Source organism: Narcine bancroftii, chromosome 4 (assembly GCF_036971445.1).
Source record: "Narcine bancroftii isolate sNarBan1 chromosome 4, sNarBan1.hap1, whole genome shotgun sequence".
Lineage (NCBI taxonomy): Eukaryota > Metazoa > Chordata > Chondrichthyes > Torpediniformes > Narcinidae > Narcine > Narcine bancroftii.
In genome coordinates, this window is record NC_091472.1 from 99,138,089 (window position 1) to 99,161,960 (window position 23,872).

The following is a 23,872-nucleotide window of genomic DNA, read 5'->3' on the forward strand; positions in this document are numbered from 1 at the left end:
TTATTAAAGTTGTTGGAAAAAGTGAAGAATTTGGACCTTCTGTTCAGAAGCATCAAGATCGATTTATTATGGAGCTGAAGTCCCAGAGGACATCTTCAGGGGAATCTGAGGGAAGGTCGGCCTCGCCGAAGTTGTGACTGATGAAAGATGGTGCCGACACAAGGATCCTGGCAGTTGGGTTGACCAGGACAACCGCGGGCACGATGCAACTAGCGTGGCTGAGGGTGGTGAGCTTAGCGGAGCCGCATCAGGGCATGAGCGGGAGAGCGCTGTCAGCAGCGTGTTGATGCACAGAGACATGCCGACTGACACTACTGCGTGACATCACGTTTTTGTGAAGTCCTCAATCGATTTCGTGCTGCAGAGGGACTCGCTCCACGTCACGCAGAGCGACCAGGAAAGAAGTCTTGGTACCGGAGGAAGAAGAGGAGCAAGTTGAATACCTGGATGAAATGATCAGGAGTTATTACTGATGGCAGCATAAGCAATGTAGACGACTTTAATATTTCATTAAAAACACAAAAGTGCTGGAGGAACTCAGCAGGTCATGCAGCATCCATAGGAGGTAAAAGATATATAGGTTGAACCTCTTTAATCCGTGATGTTGGGACCTTGCCATTGCCGAACCACAGAAAGTAGCTGTCAAAGGTGCAGCATTTCTGAGCTAAAAGGAACAAATATATCACAAATCAAATCCCATTTAGCGTAGCAGTTAGTGCATTGCCTTTATAGCACTAGCGATCAGGACCAGGGTTCAAGTCCCACTCTATAAGGAGTGTGTACTAATAGCAGCAAATTCAAAACGTGCCAGACCACAGGAGTTGCTGGACCACAGAGTGCCGGATAATAGAGGTTCAACTTGTATAATTAACATTTCAGGCCCAACTTTTTTGTTTCACTTTAACATTTCATTTTTTTTTAAGACATTTGATTTTTTTTTCCTTCAGCTGTTAGAAGCACCAATGACATACAAAGCAAAAGGTTTGCACTTTGTTAATGATCTTATGACCAGTATTTGTCCTTTAGGAGTGGTGAGCTGTGTAATTTTGTCTTAAGTCAGGAAGATCTGCGTCAACTGTTGATGGGATCAATGAACCTGGAAGGGTGCAATATTGCACATAATCAAGCAAGCCAGTCTTGAAGGCAAAAGGGTTGCTTCTTGATCTGAAGAATCAGTATTGTCAGATGGAAAAGCACTCTTGTGCATATCATTCCTTACACCTGATGTTTCAGTTTTTAAAAAGTTTAAACATACAGCACAGTAACAAGCCCTTTCAGCTCACAAGCCTGTGCTGCCAAAATACATCCAATTGACTTACACCCCTGGTACATTTTGAACCGAGGGGTGACAACTGAAGCACCTGGAGGCACAGAGAGAATGTACAAACTTGGATTCAAGCCCTGCTCGCTGGTGCCATAACAGGTTTCCTAACTATGCTGCCCAATTTCATAATGTAAAGCATCCAACTCAAATGTCAATTTTCCCCACCCATCTTGAAATGTAGTTTGGGCTGTTAATTTACCATAACTACATTTGTTAATAATTTTCTTGGCAGAGAATCAGAGTTTGACATCAAGAAGCCAGTCCTTTGGCCTAACAGTCCATGCTGACCAAGCAAGTCTCGAGTTCCTCTATCCTTTCCTATCTACATACCTGTCTGAGTATCTTTGAATTTTACAAATGTCTCTGCTTCTACCACTTTGGCAACTCATTCCATTTTCCCCACCGTCTGGGAGAAATGGGTAATCCCTTTTAAATCATTCCCTTTCATTTGAAAACGACACTATCCCATATCCTCAAGAATTTTAACTGATCATCTTATTCTGTGCCCCTCATGACTCTATGAACCTCTATTAGATCACCCACCCCCCCCCCTTCTGGGAAAAAGACCCAGCTCTCCTTATTTTAAGCATATCACTACCCATTAACATTCTCCTCCATCTTTTCTGCACCCTTTCCAGCTAAATGGTAGGTTTAATTTGACCTCTGAGTTTATTCCATAGAACTTGTTGAAACTGAAATTACAAATAACCTTAATAAAATCAGGAATGTGCAGTTTAATCACATGTGAATTGTTCAATTACACATTTAAAACTGGAGCACAGGGGCAAATAAAGGAAAAATATGTCTGTTCTAAACATTATGGAGGACACTATTTATCAAATTCTGTTGATGGCCTAAATGGAACCTGCCTCCGCCACATTTGTAATTGCTTTCAAGATTCCAATCATGTGAAAAGGTTATCCTTGTCCTTTTTGATTGTTTTATAGTTAACCTTAGTCTTCAACTGGTCTGCAGATGGAGCCTCCCATTGTTCACATTGAGAGTAACCACATGTACATGTCTTATCAATTTTCCCCTCTACTTCTCCAGAGGAAAAAATATGATTAGTTGATGAGATGATGTTTCTGAAATTATTTCTCCAATTTGAATGGTTGTGAACCATCAATTTTCAGGACCCAACGTTTCTTTATGGAAGTTTTGAGCACATCTTTTACTCTACATACCTATTAGTTTGGGAATCTAGCAATGGATAATTGAGGTTTCAACACTCAGTCCAGGAAAGAACTTTTGAATATTTGTGATTTCCAGAAGGATAGGCATTCCTATTCTGGAAACATCATGGATGGTCCCCAGGAGGAATTCATTGTGTATCACTGCCAAAATCTCAACTGTGTGCAAGTCCTTGTCCTCCAGCTACCCTTTCTTTCATTTACAGCTGCACAAGAACAGTAGGTTCAAGTCTAGGTATGAGAAAAATACAACTTTATATAGCCCAGAGGAATACTGTAGATTTGTAATGAACACCTTAAATGATAAAAAAAACAAGGTTTAAAATTAAATGTTCAATATTTATTTTATAAACAACATAACTTTACATGAAAACAATGTTACTTGTTCCTTTCTGTGCAACATAGAATTAAAACAATGGTGCATAAAAACCAAAATCCTTGTAATCAAAGCAATACTGAAGATGAGATGTTGCACAGGAGAAAAACTTTAATTAATTGCTTTTAATTAATATTAAACTATATCATCCTTCACAGTCATGGTCTTTAAAAGGAGGTTGAATGCAGCATCCAGAAGTCATCAAGGTTTTAGATGCTCAGCCCAAAGACACTGACAATACAATACATAGTTTTATTCTCCCATCTCACAGTGCAGCTTCCTAAAAGTAGGCAAAAGGGTTGGGTAAATAATTATTTCAACATTACAGGCATGCTTCAACAAACCAGAGATCAAGTTATTTTTCTTCCCAAGTACAGTAGATGATAGAGTAGTCCCAAGAATTAGTATTTGGGTGTACTGGCATCTAAATGAGAAGTAATCCCAAGGTTCCACCCACATTTATTCCATTTCTGAAAGCAAATCACGTTAGTTCTACATCTCAAACTCAGAATCACATGCAATGTTCTGAAATGCTATCCAATATCACAATACTTCGAAAACTGCTGCTGTCTCTACAAAAATGCCACAATGGTGAAATGCAGCTCAAAACATTGAATCCTGTCATCCTCAATCATTTAACTAACTTGGCCTATTAATTATGAATATAAAGGACTGATCCACAAAAGATCATTGATTCCTGAGCTTTGGAAACTAAAAGTGGACCTGATTTCATCTTTATCACAAAATATCCTGAAAAAATTTTATTTCATAAAATCATATTGTGCAGTTGCACATGAAGTTAGAAAGAGTAGATCTGAACATTTCTTAATGTAGAATATTCAGTCACAAAACAAAATTTTGTTCAACCAGTCCTGTGTTCAGATTGATTTGTAGGTTCTACCTGTTCTTACTCATTCAAAGATGGTGGCGCTTCTACTGGTGCCGATCTGCAGGTAGCAAGGGAGAAGAGATGCAGCGATCCTGCAGGATCCAGCCACCCAGTAGACTGCCATCAGCTCCGCACAGGCTTTAAACATCTCGTTGAGGGAGCTGATGGTGGTTCTAGTTGAAATTCTGTAACCATAGGTCTGTACTCAAGATGGTGGTGCTTATTAATATGCAACAGCCATGAGAGGCTGCAGACTCTGGGGAAGCGGAGGACTGGTTTAGGGCACCAGAGGACAGGAAGATCTTGCACTGTCTGAAAAGGAGAAGTGGAGGAGATGACCTGCAAGGATGATGACCTCTGTGGCTGAGGGACCAGTGCATGCGGCAGGCTGCTGGCGACTCGAGGCGAGGAACGCATGGAAGTTGTGGGCTGGAGACAGCTGTCGGGGGACTCACACTGGGCTACGGACTGCTTGAACTGGCTGGAGGGGTACCAGGTATCGGAACCGGGATGCAAAAAGGTGTCGAAGGTGTTGAAGGGTTCCTGAGCGTGTTGAAGGTTTGGATCTGAAGCTCAAGTTGCCAATGGTTTAGACTGGACTCTGTATGGCTGCAAGAGCACTGGAGATGAATCTATGGACACTTGGTGATTCTTTGGGTGGGGGGAAACTCGTGCTTCTTTCTCTGCACATCTGTAAGAGGCAATTCCTGTCGTTGGCAAATCTGTCTGCCTTGCAACAGGCAAACAGAAATTTTGTGTTTTATTACTATAAATAATAAATTGAATCTTGAAGTCTAATAATGTAATCCTATATTTCAAGCTTTGTTTTATATAAAAGTTTACCCTTAACTGTATTGACAAACACACCTCGTAAAAGATTTCTTCCAATTTCATTCAGATGTCTGAGTTTTGTTCTTTCCCACAAAATGAATGCACCTTCCTTGTAAAAACAATCTTAAAATTGAAAGATTTCTATCAGCTCACCCCAACACCTCTCTTTTTGATTATTTTATTTACAATTTTTCAAACTCAAATTGTCAACAATCCATAATAATAAAAACATTTTCCAATTATATATATGCTTCACTGTCGAGTGCAATTACCCCCCCCTTTTCCCCCCTCCCTTATCCACATTCCACACGCCACATGAGGAAGTTCCCCCTCATGTTCCCACTAAAGATCTCACCTTTCTTGACTCACCAAATCTGAGGGGGAAAACCATGCTTGCAATAACTATCTATATCCTTCATAATTTCAAAACCTCCATCAAATCTTCCCCATTATCTGACACTCCACAGAATAAATTTCTAACAATCTTTCCCTTAACTCAGTTCCTCAATATCATTGTAAATCTTTTTTCCACTCTTTCAATATTATATCTCCGAATTTGGGCTCACTAATGTCTTGTATAACTTTACCATAACATCCCAACTCTGACACTCATTACTTAGATTTATGAAGGCCAACAGTGGACCCAGCACCACAAGTCACAGGCCTTCAGTTTAAAAAAAAACAATGATCTACTACCACTCTCTGGCTTCTCCCATAAAGCCAATGTTTAATCCAATTCATTACATTAACCTGAATTCTGAGTGATGGAGCCTTCTTGACCAATCTCCCATACCTAATTTTGTCAAAGGTCTTACTAAAGTCTATGCAGACAACATCCATGGCCATTCCTTCAATTTTCCTCGTAACCTCTTTGACAAACTAAGATTGGTGAAACACTAACTACCATGCAGAAAGCTACGTTGACTATCCATAATCAGCCTGTCTATACATGTATTTTAATCGATTTCTTGGAATGCCTTCAATAATTTGCCCACCACTGATGTGAGGCTCACCATTTCTTGGATTATTGTTAAAGCATTTTTTAAGCTTTTAACATTAGTTATCATCCAATCCTCAGACACCTCACCTGTGGGCAAGGATGTTTTAAATATCTCTGCAATCCCCTGCAATTTCTGCACGTCTCCATCAAGGTACAAGGGAATAACTTGTTAGCCCCTGGGGATTTATACACCCTTATTTGCCCTATCGTTTTTGTTCACCTTGTCTGTCAAAGCAACCTCATGCCTTAAATTTAAATTTGTAAATTTAAATGTTTTTTTTAAATTCAGACATACAACAAAGTAACAGGCCCCTTTGGGCCACCCAATTATCCAACAAACCCCAGCACATTCTTTTATATAATATTTTAATTAATTTTATACACAAACGTGCATATATAGTACATTTATGGCATGCACAAAAGTGACAAATTACATAGCTCAGCAAGTTATAAAGGCATATAGACTCCATCCGCAATATAATAATTTTAACAAGGACAGATGTGCTCTAAACCCCATGGCTAAAAAGAAACATTATATATTTCTTTCCTGGAGTTAAACAGCAGAGAACTAATGTTCAGGATTTCTGTTGTGCCTAGAGGTTATGGAAAAGATTCAAGAATGGTCCACACATTTGAAACCTTATATTTGAGTTACTAATTGAGTAACAATCTTTTCTAGATGCAAACAGGACATAATGTCCCTTAGCCTCTGAACATGGGTAGACGAGGCAGCATCCTTTCATCTAAGCAATATCGCATGCTTGGCTCAGAGAGGCAAGAGACAAATATCGACATTTGGTTGGAGTTAAAAGAATCTCATCCTCTCCAATTGTGCTCACAAGAGCAACCAAAGGATTAGGCTCTAGATTTAAAGATCAAGGATAAAGTTTGAAACCCATCTCCAATAACTTTCAAGACTAGGACATATCCAAAACATGTGGATTAGAGAAACTTCTCCCCTCTTACATGTATCACAGCAAGTGTCTACATCTGAATAAATACAAGATAATTTAACTTGTACAACTTTAAACTGCAACAATGAACATATTATTGGAACATAATACTACATTTAGAATGCAATATACATGAAATTCTTTAACTTTGTCTATGCAAGGCAGACAGAGTCGCCATTTTTGTCCAGCGCCCCTCACAGAAACCTACACCACCTTGTGTTCCTTGGCAGTCTCCCCTCCAAGTACTGACCAGGCCTGAGCTTGTTTAGCTTCCAAGATCAAACAATCTCAGACATATACAGGCCATTAGGCTTCTGTGTGCATAACGATGTGGTATTAACTATCTTAAAAATTGAATCCCAAACTTTGTCCAATATTGAAAGGCTTAAATCCTGTACCTAGGCATTTTTCATTTTAACTAAGGGAGCAGGTCTTAAACCTACCAACATCATAAATAATGGATATTAGACTTTTGCAAGAAAGTTGTACAGTTAAAAATATATCAATAATGTTTGCAACAGGTGCCCTAGGAAAATTTGGTATTTGAGACTAAAGCAGAGGAAACCAGAGTCCCCAGGGAAAACCCACGCAGACACCGGGAGAATGTACAAACTCCTTACAGACAGTGCAGGATTTGAACCCTGCTCCCAATCACTGGCTCTGAAACAGCATTGTGCCCCTCTTCTTTTAACCCCCCTCATCTCCTTGTTTTTTTTCTTGCATGTTTTTAATATACTTGAGTACCTCATTTGCTCCTTATTGCCTATACCTGCTATACATCTTCTGAATTGTATTCTCAATATCTGTTTAATTCTGACAGGAACATACAAATTCTGTACTCTCAAAATGTCACCTTTGAAGGCCTCCCACTTACCAAACATACCCTTGCCAGAAAACAACCTGTCCCAATCTATGCTTACCAGATCCCTTCATATTCCCTCAAAATTTGTCTTTCTACAATTTGAAATCTTAACCCAAAGACCAGACCTATCCTTATCCATAATTACCTTGAAATAAACAGCATTATGATCACTAAACTGAATTGTACCCCTACACACACTTCCATCACCTGTCAAGTCTTGTTCCCTAATAGGATCTCAGCAATCCCTCTACATATTTGATCCTCCACCCCTTCGTGACTGTTTGGTGGCCTAGAGTATTCACCAGTCATGGTAAATATCTTTCTCAATTTCAGATTTCCACCCACTTGTTACTGAGGAGAGGGAGATGGAGACAAGAGGTTCCTGCCCTTGCAGGATACACCCTCTACCTTTGTAGATATACATTCAGCTCCTCCCTGTCTGTACCTTTGATGAAACCACCTCACTGAAACTTTTACTTATGATGTCCTCAACTTCCCAAATGATCTGCTGTACATCTACCTGCTACTACAACTCCTTTATCTCATCAGTCAGGAGTTGTAGCTGCATGCACTTCACACTGGAGTAGTTTTCACGGTCACTGGATGATTTCCAACTTCCTACATCCTGCAGGAAGAGCACTGGACAACTTGAACTGCTATCATTTCTGCACTAACCACTGCAATGCATACAAAGAGTACACCTTACCCTATCTTTCCTGCTGTAGCCTCTTGAGCCCAAGCCTCACAAGCCAAAGCCTTAATGCCCCTCTCTTACACTGGCCACTCCAACAATGCTGCTCCATTTGAACCCATCCTCCTTTTATACTGTCCCTAAAACAATCAGCAATCACCTCAACTTCCAGATTTAATTTTTTTTAAATATTCTGGTCAACTTCATCTCCTCCTCCCTCAATAATCTCATCTCCTCCTGGTGGAAATGTGGATTGCGGAGGGTCACGACCTCTCCATCTGGAGCTTAGTTGAAAGGTACATAACCTGCCAATCAAGGTTTAACTCTGTCCACCCATTAATGCACACCTGACCACTGGCCCCTTTAATCACCTAGTGGTTACTTGGGTTGGATCCGCTAGCTTTCCGTACTATAAAGTCCATCACATACAGTAGCTCTTCCTCTTTGTTCTTCGGTCTTAAGATGAACTCTGTTTCACTCCAAGACGCCAACTATGCTGGAGTTGTTGGTAAGGTATGCACTACACAGTGATCAGAGCTGTTAAATAGCATTGAAACCATGTCTACTTTAGACAAGTAACGATGGGTAGTGTATTTTAATCCTTAGTTGTTATGAGTCTGTACAAGTTGCTAGTATTGGTAGTGTTAAGTCTAATATGTCTGATTAAACTGTGCTTTATGATTGGGAGCACTAGTATGCGTAATTCCCGTTATGATTCCCCTACATGTTTTAATAAAGATCTTTCCTGTGTTCAGCCTGTCTCCAGTCTCGTTGCACTTTGAACTCAGAGAACTTTTCCCTTTCCACACAACAATCCTTGCAAGGTTTCAAAGTTCCACACAAAGAATCTTTTCTTGCCACAATGATATTTAGCAGGGAATCAGTAGGACCTATTAGTACAATTGTCAGGGCATTGAACTTACCATCAGCATTGTTGTCCCAGTAACAGGAACTTGCTGTGTGCAGACCAGCTCCATTCTTCTGCATTATCACAGATGTCACTGCAGTCAAATACAGTTAGATGCAATAGTCAGGTTCTAACAACCCATTTTGATATTTTTATTAATGTAAAATTTTGTATGAATAAAATGTTGTATGCTAAGAATGGAAGACGATGATGTTAATTTTTCAGCTATATCATTCACCAAGGTTATCATTTTAAATCTTTTAATTTTGCACTGGATAGGGGAGGGCCAAGGGACGCGGGAGGGGAGGGGAGGGCCAAGGGACGCGGGAGGGGAGGGGAGGGCCAAGGGACGCGGGAGGGGAGGGGAGGGCCAAGGGACGCGGGAGGGGAGGGGAGGGCCAAGGGACGCGGGAGGGGAGGGGAGGGCCAAGGGACGCGGGAGGGGAGGGGAGGGCCAAGGGACGCGGGAGGGGAGGGGAGGGCCAAGGGACGCGGGAGGGGAGGGGAGGGCCAAGGGACGCGGGAGGGGAGGGCCAAGGGACGCGGGAGGGGAGGGCCAAGGGACGCGGGAGGGGAGGGCCAAGGGACGCGGGAGGGGAGGGCCAAGGGACGCGGGAGGGGAGGGCCAAGGGACGCGGGAGGGGAGGGCCAAGGGACGCGGGAGGGGAGGGCCAAGGGACGCGGGAGGGGAGGGGAGCGCCAAGGGACGCGGGAGGGGAGGGGAGCGCCAAGGGACGCGGGAGGGGAGGGGAGCGCCAAGGGACGCGGGAGGGGAGGGGAGCGCCAAGGGACGCGGGAGGGGAGGGGAGCGCCAAGGGACGCGGGAGGGGAGGGGAGCGCCAAGGGACGCGGGAGGGGAGGGGAGCGCCAAGGGACGCGGGAGGGGAGGGGAGCGCCAAGGGACGCGGGAGGGGAGGGGAGCGCCAAGGGACGCGGGAGGGGAGGGGAGCGCCAAGGGACGCGGGAGGGGAGGGGAGCGCCAAGGGACGCGGGAGGGGAGGGGAGCGCCAAGGGACGCGGGAGGGGAGGGGAGCGCCAAGGGACGCGGGAGGGGAGGGGAGCGCCAAGGGACGCGGGAGGGGAGGGGAGCGCCAAGGGACGCGGGAGGGGAGCGCCAAGGGACGCGGGAGGGGAGGGGAGCGCCAAGGGACGCGGGAGGGGAGGGGAGCGCCAAGGGACGCGGGAGGGGAGGGGAGCGCCAAGGGACGCGGGAGGGGAGGGGAGCGCCAAGGGACGCGGGAGGGGAGGGGAGCGCCAAGGGACGCGGGAGGGGAGGGGAGCGCCAAGGGACGCGGGAGGGGAGGGGAGCGCCAAGGGACGCGGGAGGGGAGGGGAGCGCCAAGGGACGCGGGAGGGGAGGGGAGCGCCAAGGGACGCGGGAGGGGAGGGGAGCGCCAAGGGACGCGGGAGGGGAGGGGAGCGCCAAGGGACGCGGGAGGGGAGGGGAGCGCCAAGGGACGCGGGAGGGGAGGGGAGCGCCAAGGGACGCGGGAGGGGAGGGGAGCGCCAAGGGACGCGGGAGGGGAGGGGAGCGCCAAGGGATGCCTTTAACAAGGTCCCACATGGTAGGTTAGTCAGGAGGGTTCAGTTGCTCGGTATTCATGGCGATGAAGTAAGCTGGATTTAACATTGGCTACATAGAGTGGTAGTGGATGTCTGCTTTTCAAACTGGAGGCCTGCAACTTGTGGTGTGCCTCGGGGATCAGAGCTTGGACCATTGATGTTTGTCATTCACCTGTAAATCAATGATTTGAATGATAATGTGGTAAAGTGGATCAACAAGTTTGCAGAACAGGAGGTTTGTGGACAGTGAAGAGGCTTTCAAAGCTTGCAGAGGGATTTGGAACAACTGGTAAAATGGGCTGAAAAATGGCAGATGGAATTCAAGTGTGAGGTATTGCATTTTGGAAGGACAAAGCAAGAAAGGACATATAGTAAATGGTAGTGCATTGAGGAGTGGGTAGAACAGGGGATCTGGAAATACAGATACACAATTCTCAAAGTGACATCACAGGTAGGTAGTCTTCAAATGGCCTTCATAAGTCAAAATATTGGGTACAGAAGTTGGGATGTTATGGTAAAATTGTACAAGACATTGGGGAGTCAAAATTGGCATTTTGTGTGCAGATTTGGTCACCTGACTACAGGAAAGGAATTAATAAGTTGAAGAGTGCAGAGATTTACTAGGATGTTGCCTGGACTTTAGGAACTGAGTTACAGATTAAGGTTAAACAGGTTAGGACTTTATTCCCTGGAGCACAGAAGAACGAGGGGAGATTTGATAGAGGTATTTAAAATTATGCGGGGCATAGACAGAAACTCCTTTCACACCGCAAACCTACTGAGGCACCAGGTAAACTTACCAGGTTCACTGCACCTGGGAGCCTTTCCCACTGTAACATGATTTACCTGGTTCATTGTGTACCTGGGATTTTAAAGGGGGAGATGCCCTGCCTCCAGCAATGGCATTGCCAATATAACTGCCAGACTAACACAAGCACTAATGTTATTAATGGTACCCGGTAAGTCATGTAGACCATTCACACCACCACTCGGCCAGTCTCTGACACTTGCCCCCACCAAGTCAGAGCCCAGTTGAGACCTTTCACACCACCAAATTACTCACTATGGACTCACTAAATTGGCCAGTTCAACCCACATGTACTTGGCAGTGTGAATAAATGTAAGTAGGTAGATGAGATACAAACCAGAGAAACTAGGTTAAGGGCTAAAGGGGAAAAGTTCAGGGGGAATATTAGGAGGAACTTCTTCACACAGAGAGTGGTGGGATTGTGGAATGAGATGAAATGGTTAATGCAGACTCAATTTTAACATTTATGAAGCATTTGTGCAGGTACATGAATAGGAGGGGTCTGGAGAACTATGGACTGGATGGAGGTCAATGGGACTCGTCAGAAAAATACTTCAGCACAGACCAGAAAGGCCTATTTCTGTGCTGTAATGTTCTATGATTCTATAGAGCAGAAAACCTTTCCATGTTCCAAATCCCTTAGTGGAAGTTTACAATTATTTCAAAAGAAATTAATACTGAAAAAAAAGTTTCTCCATCACTTTTGTGTATTGCCATTAACACTAATTTCTTGAAGAGTAAAAACAGAATATTTTCCCAAGAAAAAAAAACCATCTATTTAAGCAATCAAGTATTAGAAGACTTTTGGGAACTCATGATACATTGACACAGCAAGACTCAACTCTTCCTCCACTATATTGACAACTTGATTAGTGCTGCTTCCTCTTTTCATGACAAGCTCATCAACTATATCCACTTTGCTGCCAACTTTCACCCTAACCTCAATTTCATTTGATCCATCTTGGGTAATTAATTTTCTTCCCTTCCTCAGTCTTAATCTCGCTCCCTCTCAGAGACAAACTACCTACATAATCATCTATAAACCCACCAACTCCCAGTTACCTCATCCACCCACTCCTTTTCCCACTCTATCCCCTGTAAGGTTTAATTCTCTCAATTCCTCCATTTCCATTACATTGTATTGCACTCAATCTTAGCATCTCTAGATTTTCTGGTTTTAACCTCATGATGCATTGAAATATGTCACACCTGGGCAGTTTACACTGTTGTTGCTGCACTTTTTCCAGTCATCAGAAAAGTATTCAGCACTCTGAATTGATAAAGTGCTATTTACTGCACGTTATTTAACAGCATGTTTTCTTTGCCAGCAGTTGGTATACCTTCATCTTGTCCAAAAATGTATTTTCTCAGTTTGTTGATTACACCAACCAAATCAGTCCACCATGTTCATAATGGCACTCAAGAACCCATCCACACCTTTGCATACCATGCTATCATAAGATTCAAGCCAACTGGTGTCTCTTAATCCTGCCTTTTGCCTAAAATGTTTTTTTTAATATAAAATGGGTGACACCAATGAGTAGATTAAGGTATCCACCGAGAAATGGAAGGGATGAAGACTTAATTTATCTGCAAAATAGACAAGATTGTGTCTTGAGTTCTATGTAATGAGTTTCCTGATTTAAGCTTCTTGATAGTGGTTGTGAAGAGGATCATTCCTCATGGGAGAATACAGAACTAAAGATCACAGTTTTTAAAAAAATTATTCTCCATTAACCCTTTGCACTCCAGCCATTTTTACCTTTCATCATATATACTCCGGACTTCGTCCACGGGTAAACCTTTACAGTATTAAAGTACAGTATGTGGATGGGTACAAAACCAGTCCCAGAAAACTGGGACACAGAGTATATGTGCTTGTTGGTAGTCCCAGACCTTGACCTTCAGAGTGCTTCCTCAAAGGCCAATAGCAGCCAACCTCTTGAATAAGATCGATAGACCAATTCTTGATTCCACTGACATTTCATTTCTTTGTTCTATTACCTGCTCTCACTTGACTGTTGCCTGCTTTTGTTATTTAAACTTTCCTGTTTTCCTTTTTGATATCTCCTGACTTTGTTTTTCATCTCTCTTCCCCTCCACTTTTCCTACACCTGTTCAACACCTTTTATTTCACCATGTTCAGTAACAGCAGGGGTTGATTCTGACCAGCCATTGTATCATGCCTTTACATTACATCACAGAAATGAGTATTGAAAATTATAATTAAAACAAATTTTGTGAGAGTGAAATTATTTTTCCATTTCTTAGATTGTTCTTTGGTAGTGAGTTGTAAATTCCAAAAGGGCAAATTTCCTTTACCCAAATTGCAATAACATTGGAGTCACTTATTTGATGGCTGAGTCATCATGGGTATCTTGAAAACCACTCCCATTTATGTTGTAGCTGGTTTGTCTTTCTAATAGCTTCAACTTACTTTAATTTCCAATTCAAATCGCCAGATCTTCCAAACGACTTGTACTCTTGGTTTGATTGGGAAAACAAGGGCAAAGATTTATCTGGAGAAACAAAATGCTGGCGGAACTCAATGGAGAAGACAGCATCTGCAGCCTCTCTTGTTGACCTCCCTTTGGCAAAGTTTCAGATGTTTTCAATCTAACTTAGTTTGCAAACCCTCACAAGTCCTTGGAAGAGCCATTCACCTTGTTCACTGACCCCTTCATCTCCTTTTGCCAATTGGTAATATTGTCACATCCTTAAGAACGTGGCCTGCTCAACCATCCTACAAGGAAGATCAGGTAGTCTGTTACTTTCCCAGTATTATGGTTACACAGTCCAAATCAGTCCACCATGTCTGTAACAACCAGCAAGAACCCATCCACACCATTCCCATTTACCAGTTGATCCACAGCCTTCTATCCCTTTATATTCAAATGCTTATCTCAATACCTCATACTCTATATAAGAATACCTACCCCAAGAGGAAGTGTTCTATGTCCTAAAAACCCTTTGAGTGAAAAATTCCTTTAAGATCTCTGGAGAAATATTTCCTCCCCTCACCAATTTTGTGTCACCCTTGCATTGCATCATGAAAAATTATAACGTTTCTGTGAAAATGTGTGTGAGGTTTTGAAGTTCATAGAAAGTGGCTGTCCTCAACAGTCCAACTCTACAGGTTCACAAAGTTTGCAATCAATGTTCCCTCTAATTTGGTTAGTCAGTGTGTGCAAAAATCTTACATTGTGCCTTTTTTTTCATGTGACAAAAGTATGCAAATGTAAACTTGAAATTGTTTCAAGATGATTTTGGCTCAACTGATCTCTCATGACTAATAAAGCTGTACGAGCTGGAACAGGAATGGTGAAGTGACCTCAATTAGTGAGGTGCAAATGTCATTTTGTAAAACCAACTAACTAGTTAACAGAAAGCTGAGATTATTTTCATTAAGTATAATTATTAAATTATTTTAGGTCCCTCACCTTTTGGGTGCCCCTCCATTTCCTTTGCACGCACATGCCCACAGCTTCGAGGGTACAGTGGTTACAAGCTGGGATCTGACAGAGCCATTCAACATCAAATCCTTTATGGTCAGTGTTAGTCAACAATCCTTTGTAACACTTACCAATGTACTTGAAGGGTTTGCCAAGTTTGGTGAGCTGACTTAAACAGAGTTCCACCACACTAGTGGTCCACTGGTTAACTCTGCTTGGTTGATATGCATTTCCACCAATTGCAGTCTCTATTGACTAGAAAAAGTACAACTTTGATGAAGTTTAACAGCCAGTAACCTTTCGTGAGTTTGAATAGATTTAAATGGTCCCAAAGAATCTTACCTCTTTAATAATACCACTTACTTCATCAACAATAAACGTAGTCTAGGAAAGAAATGACACAGATTAGTTCTAGCCTTGGAAAGCTTTTGTCCGTGGGAGAGATGCACAACCCTGTGTGGGGAACGTGACAGCGAGACGGCACTTTTCCACACAGTTTAATCAATTCGAGTCTTTTTGCGCCAATTAACTTCTGCCTCTTTGGACTGCAAACTTGGGCAGAGTCCACAACGTTGAACGATTTCCCCAGTAACACGTTACTATACAACGACCGGGTCTTTGCCACCGGGGCTGGAACAATTAAACCAACCCGAGCCTTCACTGCCTCTGGGGCCGCCCCATCCATCATTCCCTCCCAAACACCTCCCCGCCCCCCCGCGCCGTGTGACCTCGTCCCCACCTCTTCTCCGCTTTGATATTCATCCATTTTTTTTTCCCCAACCGTCTCCGTCGCTCACCGAGTCCGCCAGTGATGCGTCATAGAGGGCGGGGCTTCCGGCGGCGCGTCACGCGAAGCCTGGTGCGCCGAGCGTGGGCAGGAGGGCGCAGGCGCCTGGTGCTCCGGGTGTGAGTCGGATTGTGCAGATGCAGCACGAGGACCCAGAAATGTTCAGCAGGTACCGCAGCATCCATACGAGAGCAAGCATAGATATCCGAGGTTACGGGTCTGATCTTGAAGAAGGGCTCAGGCCTGAATCATCGATGAAGGGCTCAGGCCTGAATCATCGATGAAGGGCTCAGGCCTGAATCATCGATGAAAGGCTCAGGCCTGAATCATAGATGAATCGATATCTTTCTGAAGGTGGCGAGACCGGTCGAGTTCCAGCATTATTGTGCTAGTACCACAATCACAACGTCTGAAGATTCCCGTGTGGCACCGCGACCACGACGAGGAGCAGATGTCGCCTGCTCCGACCCGGGTGTGGTGGGTCTCGGGCGGATGTTGTGTCACTGCAAAGGATGAGCTGCAAGATGGCGATCTCCACGGACCCCCTTCCCCCTGTGATGTTTCTTTTGTAATAAAGAAACATTTGTTCTTTTTTATTAACGACTCATGGTGTTGAGGTGCAGCCTTTTTTTGTGCAGCATTCATCTCCGATTCTCGTCGTCAAGAGTATCACTAGCACTCTGTTGCTATGCTGGCTGTCTCTTCTGCATTTGTCTGTTCTTGCAGTGTCACTTGCGTTTTCAACAGGCTCTTTCAATTCCTCCTCAGTATTTGACCCTCCTCTGTTCTGACAGTGTAGGACTTTGGACTGACTTCCTCCAGAACAGTGGCCTTCTAGTCCCAGCTGTTGGAATCTCTGAGTCTCACTGTGTCATGTGGAGCAAGTGCCCCGAAGCTCCTTGCTGGCCTGTGTTGGACTCTGGCTTTAACTTACTCTTAATTTTAGTCTATGTGTAGTCTGAGTCCAGCGCGTTCTTTGAATGAAGTGATAGGAGAAGGTATTCGGTTCAACAGTCAATTTATTACACAGCACAAGAATAAAACTTAACAGAGCTCTGGGTCAGTCTGTTAGTTCATAGGTCACCTGCCAGTGAGCTACTCCCCGAGACTGACCCCTATTGTCCAGTTGGCACAGTTTATATAGGTCAATCTTATCACACAGAACAAAAGTTGTTTTCCCTGCTAGATCTTTTTGCATAAGGGTTATCACAAGTCATCTCCTGTTTTGCAGATTTCTGGGGTGTAGCATTCCCATGTTAATCCTCCAGGCCAGACTATCCTGTTGTTTAGATCTGAAATTAATTCATCCCCAGATATTTCTAATCACCATTTGGTCCCTGTCTGGCCAATTTCTGCTGTTCTCTTTAACACCTCCTCGTGCCTTAATCTTCCTCCTAGACTGGTTTTCCATTCCCTTTGATTCTTGTGGGCCATTCTTTGTTCTGATCTGGCCTGTGTCTCCTGTGCTACTTCCCACCTCCTTCAGTTGAGCATTCCTCCTAAATCGTTTTATGCATATCCTCTCCCTGTATCTTGGGAGCAGCCAATTTTGTTCAGCCAACTTTGCTCCATGCTGTGACAGCCACTTAGCCACATTCCTCTTTCCCTGACTCATGCAGTACAAATGAACTTATTGATTAATCATTTATTTCATAATGTTTTAACCCCTAGATTCCAACAGTCCCCCTTTTGGTCTCATGAAAATGAGACCAACCACCAGTTAATTTATTAGATAGTAAAGAGCCCTTATTGAATTTAACATCATACACTTGTCCATTATGCACACACTTACGTCCTGTGTGAGTCCCCACACAGTGTTCAGGAAAGTTAGTCCAATCAGTAAAGTACTGCTCTTTTTCGTTGTGCGACCCCCAGGCCGAGTGCACACTTTGTACAGTGGTTTTCTACCCCAGCCCCTTCAAGGGCTCGGAATACCAGTACCCATAGTCCCCACATAGTATTCATCCCAGCTTTTTTCGTTGTTTTGATGCCAATAACTTGATTATGCCGTCAACCACTGATACACAGTCACTGTAGTCCAATAGTCTCTTTAAAAAAAAAAGGACTTTAAGTGTTCTTAGTCCGTGGTTGCTTCACAGGTTCTCAGTCACCTCCGTTCGAATCTGTTCCAGTGTCCGTGTCGGTGGGTCCGTTGCTGCACACTGACTCCAATGATACCACGTCTCGCCTTTTCCTTGTAGTCGAACCGTGTGGGACGTCCTCTCCACCACTCTGTAGGGTCCTGTCCACCTGGGCTCCGACCACTTTCTTTTGATGACCTTTAGCAGAACCCACTCCGCGACTGAAGGTATCGGTGTTTCCCCTTCTCTGATGGGACTTGTGACCTGTTGTGAAAAATCTGACACCAGAGCCGTTAGTTTTTCATAATAAAGCTTGCATCCCATTGAGCTTACCTCATTCTTCGTAGTCTGAATTCCGGCTCCCGGTCCTGGAACCTGGTGCCCTGTTTGTAGTTCCTATGGAGTAAATCCTGTCACAGAACTTACCGAACTCCTTACTGACATTAATGCCAGGGGCAACGCATCCACCCAATTTAGTTTGGTCCGTGCCTGTACTTTCCCGATCTTACTTTTTATTGTTTGGTTCATCCTCTCCACTATTTTCTGCCATGTTAATGCCTTCATGGGTAAACGTAACATTTGGAGCATTCAGTATCTTTTCTAGTCTCGTCTGCCTTAACGAAGTCATTGTAAATGCTGTGGAGCTCACAAATGCTACAATACTATGTGTTGTTAATACTGTCAGGCCATGTCCCCTTACTATGTGTGCCACCTTTTGTAGAATCTTTGCTACTCCTGCTGCATGTCTTGTACATGGTGGGTGTCTGTCTTCCGTTGGGTCTAGTGTGATACTCCCATACATGAGCACACATCTTCCACCCCCTTTTTTTCTGAAAAAGAACACCATCAATTGTGTGTGCTTTTTCAGAAACATCCAAAAAGAAAGGTAGTTATAATTTGGAATCGCCAAATCTGTAGCTGTTGTAAGAGCTTGCTTCAATAAAATAAAACTCATCTCAGCCTGTGCAGTCCAATCCAGTGTAGCTCCCAGGTTCCTCATCCCCTGCTCATTCACCAAAGTTCGCAGTGGATGTGTCAACTCACCATACGATGGGATAAACTGCCTACTATAACCTGACAAACCCAAAAACGAAAGCATCTCTTTAACTGTCTTTGGTTTTGTATGATGTAGTATTGCATCTGCCAAATAGGGGTGCAATCTGACAGTTCGAAGGTTATGGGATCAACCTGCTGACAAAAACCCACATCTGCTGGTCCCACTGACCACAGGTTCTCAGGGAGAGAATCTAGCATAGGGGCCGAGTCGGGGTGATCCATCTTCTCCCTACCATGAAATCGTTCAATCTGTCTATGCTCAAGGAGGACTTGATCATGTGTCGGAGACAAAATTCTGTATGCCTGACCAGATGAGGAGAACTGCACTGTCGGTATTTGGGTGTCAGACCAGTCCCTTAGGGACTTCAAGTTCCGACACATCGGTCCCAAATCTTTTGCCTGATGAGTAGTGCCAATTGCAAGGGTGACATGAGGAATGGCCTCACCTGCCATCTCATACCATTCCAGCTGCTCAGATGTCAGTGCCACCGCAGCGGCCACTCCCTCCTTTCCTATCACTATGTAGTCCGAATTAATTTCCCATTGCCTGCCCTCTACCTCTTCATAAAAGGCATGCTGATACATTTCATCCCCATCCCTATCGTAAAAGAGGGTCATATGGGGAGGGTCCGAGGGAGGGGTATACGGGTGTAACGTCTGGATCCACGGCTTCCATTGATTATAAAGCTTTAGCAGCCCTACCTTCTGTGGGTCCTCTGTTTCCAGCAGCCCCCAGTAAATGTCAGCCCATTGTCCCTCAGACACGGATCCTCCAGCTGCTGCCAACAACATTTGAGAACTGGAATGCAGTGTAGTTACTGAACAGTTCATAGAATATCCATTTGGAAAGGTAATCTCTATTCCGCTGGGTCCACAAAGGATCGATGCTCCGCACTTGACCAACAGGTCTCTGCCCAAGAGATTGGTAGGGCACCTGGCTGACAAAATGTATTGATGTGTAAAAGTCTGTCCTGCCACAGAAGTGACTAGTGGTGTAGAAAACGGCAGATTTTCTGGTGTACCCGAGAACCCTATCAGCTGGACGCTAGAGGATGATGTTTTATCTTGAAATTCAGTGCCAGTGAGTGTTGAAAATCTGGCTCCCGTATCCACTAAAAAGGATACTTCCATGTCCATAACTTTAATCTGCAGGAAAGGGTCTGCCAACCTAGCCTGCTCGTGGGTGCTCGGGCTCCGTCACTGTGGGCAATATTGCTCCTCCTCTGTCAGCAAAGGGAATTGTCTCCTCGGAGCTAGAGCCGCATAGGGTGCCTGATGTACCGGGGGTGGCACTGACGATCTCTGGGGCTGGACCCAATGCTCATTTTGTGGTGGTCCATATCCCCTTCCCCCAGTGTCCCGAGGATCCCAAGCCAGGGGGCAGTCTCTCTTCCAGTGTCCTGGCTGACCGCATACAAAGCATACGGCTGGCTGCATTCGTGGAGCACCCCGACCTCTCCCTCTTACTCGGAATCCCCCCATTGGACCTCCCATTCTGGCCACATAGGTGGGACCCGGTGCCCAATATGGGGCCGGGTGCCAACTCATATTATTCCCTTGTGGTGGCTGCGTTGGCTGCTGAATCATCTGGTTTGCACCCTTTGAGGAAATCTTTTTTACCTCGTTTGCCTTTTGCCTAGCCTCTGCCAATTGAAGCTTAAGGAGTTGCACTTGTGCCGACTCCATAGTATGTTTGTCCTCCTTTTGCTTAGCCCTGTAACGTTTCATGTGATGGGTCAAATGTTTTTCCCATTGCTCACTCGAGCAGCCAGGAATATCAGGGTTATTCTCTAATGCCTCCCTAACTACAGCTGGCAGTCCACTCGTTACTGCAGCCCTAAAGAGTGTAGTCTGCAAGGGATCTGTGGCTGGGTGTACTCCTGCCTTATCAGTCCAACTCTCCCTACACTGACTCAAAAAAGTCGAGATCTCCTCATCCTCCTTTATGGAAAAGGTCAGGGACTGCATGACACCGGGGGAAAGGGGGACTTAACTGTGTGTTGCAGCTTGTCTGCTAACATTAGCATATGTATCATTGAACTTGTGAGTTGCAGCCTGTCTGTGTACATTAGCATATGTACTAACTCTCTCTCTCTCTGTTACATGTACAATCCTGACTACCATTCTGTCTGTCTTTGTCCCACCATGTCCTTTGTGCTATCGCTTCAAAACTCCTGTCTTTAATACCTGTGTAGGCTAAGATACAAATTAGATGTACTTCCACTAAAGCTGTTTAATTCCCCTGGTCCGTATTGGGATCCCTTATATCCCATTATGACTATACATTAAATCTATGCCCTGTCTACATTCTAAAGGAGCTGAATTGCAACCTCTGCTGCCCCTATTCCAGGGGGGCTTAAAACATTAACGAACAATATTCCAAAGAAATTAGTAAACAACAATGAACAGTACATGTAAAGCTCATTAAAAACAGCATTAAAATACAATAAGAACTGAATAAAGCCACAATAAATGTCAAGCTCATTGAAAACTGCAATAAAATACAACAATAACTGAATAATCAAAAGACTAGTAAAATACAACAATAACTGAATAAACCATTAAAGAAACGAAAAAAATGTTAAATTACGGCACTTTGTAACAATCTGACTTTCCTTTGTGTTAGTGTAAAAATTGTAAAATGAAACACAAACCATATTTGCATGGGTTTTGAATATGTTAGACCTTATTAAAATGCAGTTGGAGCTGCTTGTCTGTATGGGGCACAACCCTCCAATTTGTTAGATTGAGTACATAACAGACATTGCAGCACAAGAGCCCCTGCAAGAGAACTTGAAACATATTCAACCTTTAGTTCTGCCTTAAGTAAAATGCCTTGTGCCACAGCTCACAGGAGCTGGCCTTATTTAAAACAGTCTGTAAAACAGGCACCAAAAAAAGTTAAAAGATGTTCTTATGAAGATTGCACACACAATAATTTAAGTACAGGCTAGTTTCTATAATATTCCACTTAAAAGTTCTGCTGCATGAATCCTGGAGCTTGTGGAGTCATTATTGAATCAAGAAATATTGGTGCCATGCCAATCTCATTCTAACATGCCAATTTCTCCAGTCCTTAAGTCAAGATGTACTGAATAGCATCTGGTACAAGATCTGTGAGTTCTTAATGATATTATTATTCTTATGCACCCAATTGTTCTGAACTATGCCACCAATTTAAATCATATTCCACCTATTGCAGTACTCACACAGCACCATAGACCAGTTCGCAGGTTTATTTCTCCATTAAGCTGAATCCAGTTGCGCAGGGTTTACCTCCGTGATTATTTACAATGTAACTTCCGCACTACCGGATTTAAATATAAACCTGATGAATGGGGGAAAGTTATCATGAATTAAATAACAGCGGCAATACAGAGAAATTGTGCTGAGGCATTAATTTCACTCCAGAGGAAAATGCACCAGAGAAATGAATGATTAAACTTATAGGAATCCCCAGAGGTATCTTTATTCTCCAGAGGTGGGTGATCTTTAAACTCACGGACCTTGACTGCTGAATGTGTAGAAGAAATGTATTAAATGTGTTGATAGGGCTCCATACCTCTAACTGCAAGACAAGAGCCTGAAGCCTCAATTTCAAGTGCCACAGTGCACTTAAAGGGACATGCACACTCCCCCTTCAACTGGCTGATCCAGCCACTTTACACATCAGATCCTTGTCCTTTTGCCTCATGTTCCTGCACCTCCTTGGCTGCTTCCCTCTCTGCTTCTCCTAAGTACCGTACCAGTCGGATTTTTTCAAATCCTTGTGGCACCTTCCCCTGATTCTGCAGCTCTCTCCATATCTGTTCGTATCGTGCCATAGCCTGTACCTCCTCTCCCTTCGGTACTCCTCCCAGTAATTGATCCCTTGTTTTCTCCCACTGTCGGTTTACAGATAGGGGAACCCCTCTGTCTCCCCCGAGCTCTTGTCCTACATCCCTATTTACTCCTTCCATCTCCGTTCTGATCTTTAACCCTTTAGACTTCGTGATTCTGCCACCCTGCACTCTACTTCGTCCCTTCCCACGTTGTATAACCACTAGATGACCAGCAGCTCCCTGAAAACAGGTGTTCCCCTTCAGGGATGATCAGAGAGAGAGAGCCAGCTGGGGGATTATGTGTCTCGTGGTTGTGTGAAGTGTCTATTGTTTGTTTTGCGGTTAGCTTGTTAGTTTCCCCCTTTGTGTGAAATGTACATTGTTTGTTTTGCGGTTAGTCTGTGTACACAGGTGCCTCACTGTGTGACTGCCTATCCCCACTGTGTTTCCCTGATCCGTTTTCTAAATACCTTGCCTCTATGCCCTCTCTACCCTGTAAAACAGTACAATCTGTAACCTCTGCTACCCCTTTTTCAGAAGTACTTAAAACATCGTGAGTAATACAGTGATATACACAGCAACAATACCAGCGTGCATGAAAAAACAGTTAAATGCCGAACACCTTATACAGATACTTATTACTATTATGGTACACGATTCTTAAACAAATACTTATTATACACTACTATGGTACACGATTCTTAAACAAATACTTATTATACACTACTATGGTACACGATTCTTAAACAAATACTTATTATACACTACTATGGTACACGATTCTTAAACAAATACTTATTACACACTATAGAAACAAATAACTATAACACAATACACCTTATACTACTTGGCCAAGTGTCTAAATCTACCTCTCGAGATTGCTACAAGGGGCTCCAACCCCGTTCTACTAGAGGGACCTCAACCTCCTTAGAGGGATTCCAACCGGACCTCAACCTCCTTAGAGGGATTCCAACCTTTTCCTAGAGGGACCTCAACCTCCGTAGAGGGATTCCAACCTCCTTTTCCTAGAGGGACCTCAACCTCCTTAGAGGGATTCCAACCGGACCTCAACCTCCTTAGAGGGATTCCAACCTTCTTTTCCTAGAGGGACCTCAACCTCCGTAGAGGGATTCCAACCTCCTTTTCTACGTCGGGGTCACCAAATTGTTGGACTCTGGCTTTAACTTACTCTTAATTTTAGTCTATGTGTAGTCTGAGTCCAGCGCGTTCTTTGAATGAAGTGATAGGAGAAGGTATTCGGTTCAACAGTCAATTTATTAC

At 43.9% G+C, this 23,872-nt stretch overlaps 2 protein-coding genes across 7 annotated transcripts in view; one reads left to right on the forward strand and one right to left on the reverse strand.

Moving 5' to 3' along the window:
* Nucleotides 1-37: 37 nt before the first annotated feature.
* On the reverse strand, nt 38-15,943 carry LOC138760893 (dynein light chain Tctex-type 1-like). Of its 5 annotated transcripts, none has more exons than XM_069932176.1 (6): nt 15,586-15,943; nt 15,189-15,230; nt 14,978-15,101; nt 13,832-13,913; nt 9,040-9,117; nt 354-443 (listed from the first exon to the last, which is right to left on the reverse strand). In XM_069932176.1, exons 1-5 carry the CDS (start codon nt 15,610-15,612, stop codon nt 9,042-9,044), a joined length of 351 nt encoding a protein of 116 aa, XP_069788277.1. In that variant the 5' UTR covers nt 15,613-15,943; the 3' UTR covers nt 354-443; nt 9,040-9,041. The 5 variants fall into 5 exon arrangements, with proteins under 5 accessions (XP_069788275.1, XP_069788274.1, XP_069788277.1 ...); XM_069932175.1 differs by lacking the exon at nt 354-443 and adding an exon at nt 2,833-3,170 and having other exon boundaries at nt 15,586-15,910; XM_069932174.1 differs by lacking the exon at nt 13,832-13,913 and having other exon boundaries at nt 38-443; nt 15,210-15,230; nt 15,586-15,942.
* Nucleotides 15,504-23,872, forward strand: part of sytl3 (synaptotagmin-like 3) — a 137,624-nt gene continuing 129,255 nt past the window's right edge. For both annotated transcript variants that reach the window (XM_069932171.1, XM_069932172.1), the window contains exon 1: nt 15,504-15,802. The gene's annotated coding sequence lies outside the window, so the exon portion shown is untranslated. The remainder of the gene's footprint in view (nt 15,803-23,872) is intronic.

Coding starts and splice junctions, on each gene's coding strand:
- LOC138760893 (XM_069932173.1), bottom strand. CDS start 15,612: ATGGATGAATATCAAAGCGGAGAAGAG. Junction 15,231..15,585: donor AATATCAAAGCGGAGAAGAG/GTGGGGACGAGG, acceptor TTTCTTTCCTAG/ACTACGTTTATTGTTGATGA. Junction 9,118..14,977: donor CAAACCCTTCAAGTACATTG/GTAAGTGTTACA, acceptor ATTTGACTGCAG/TGACATCTGTGATAATGCAG.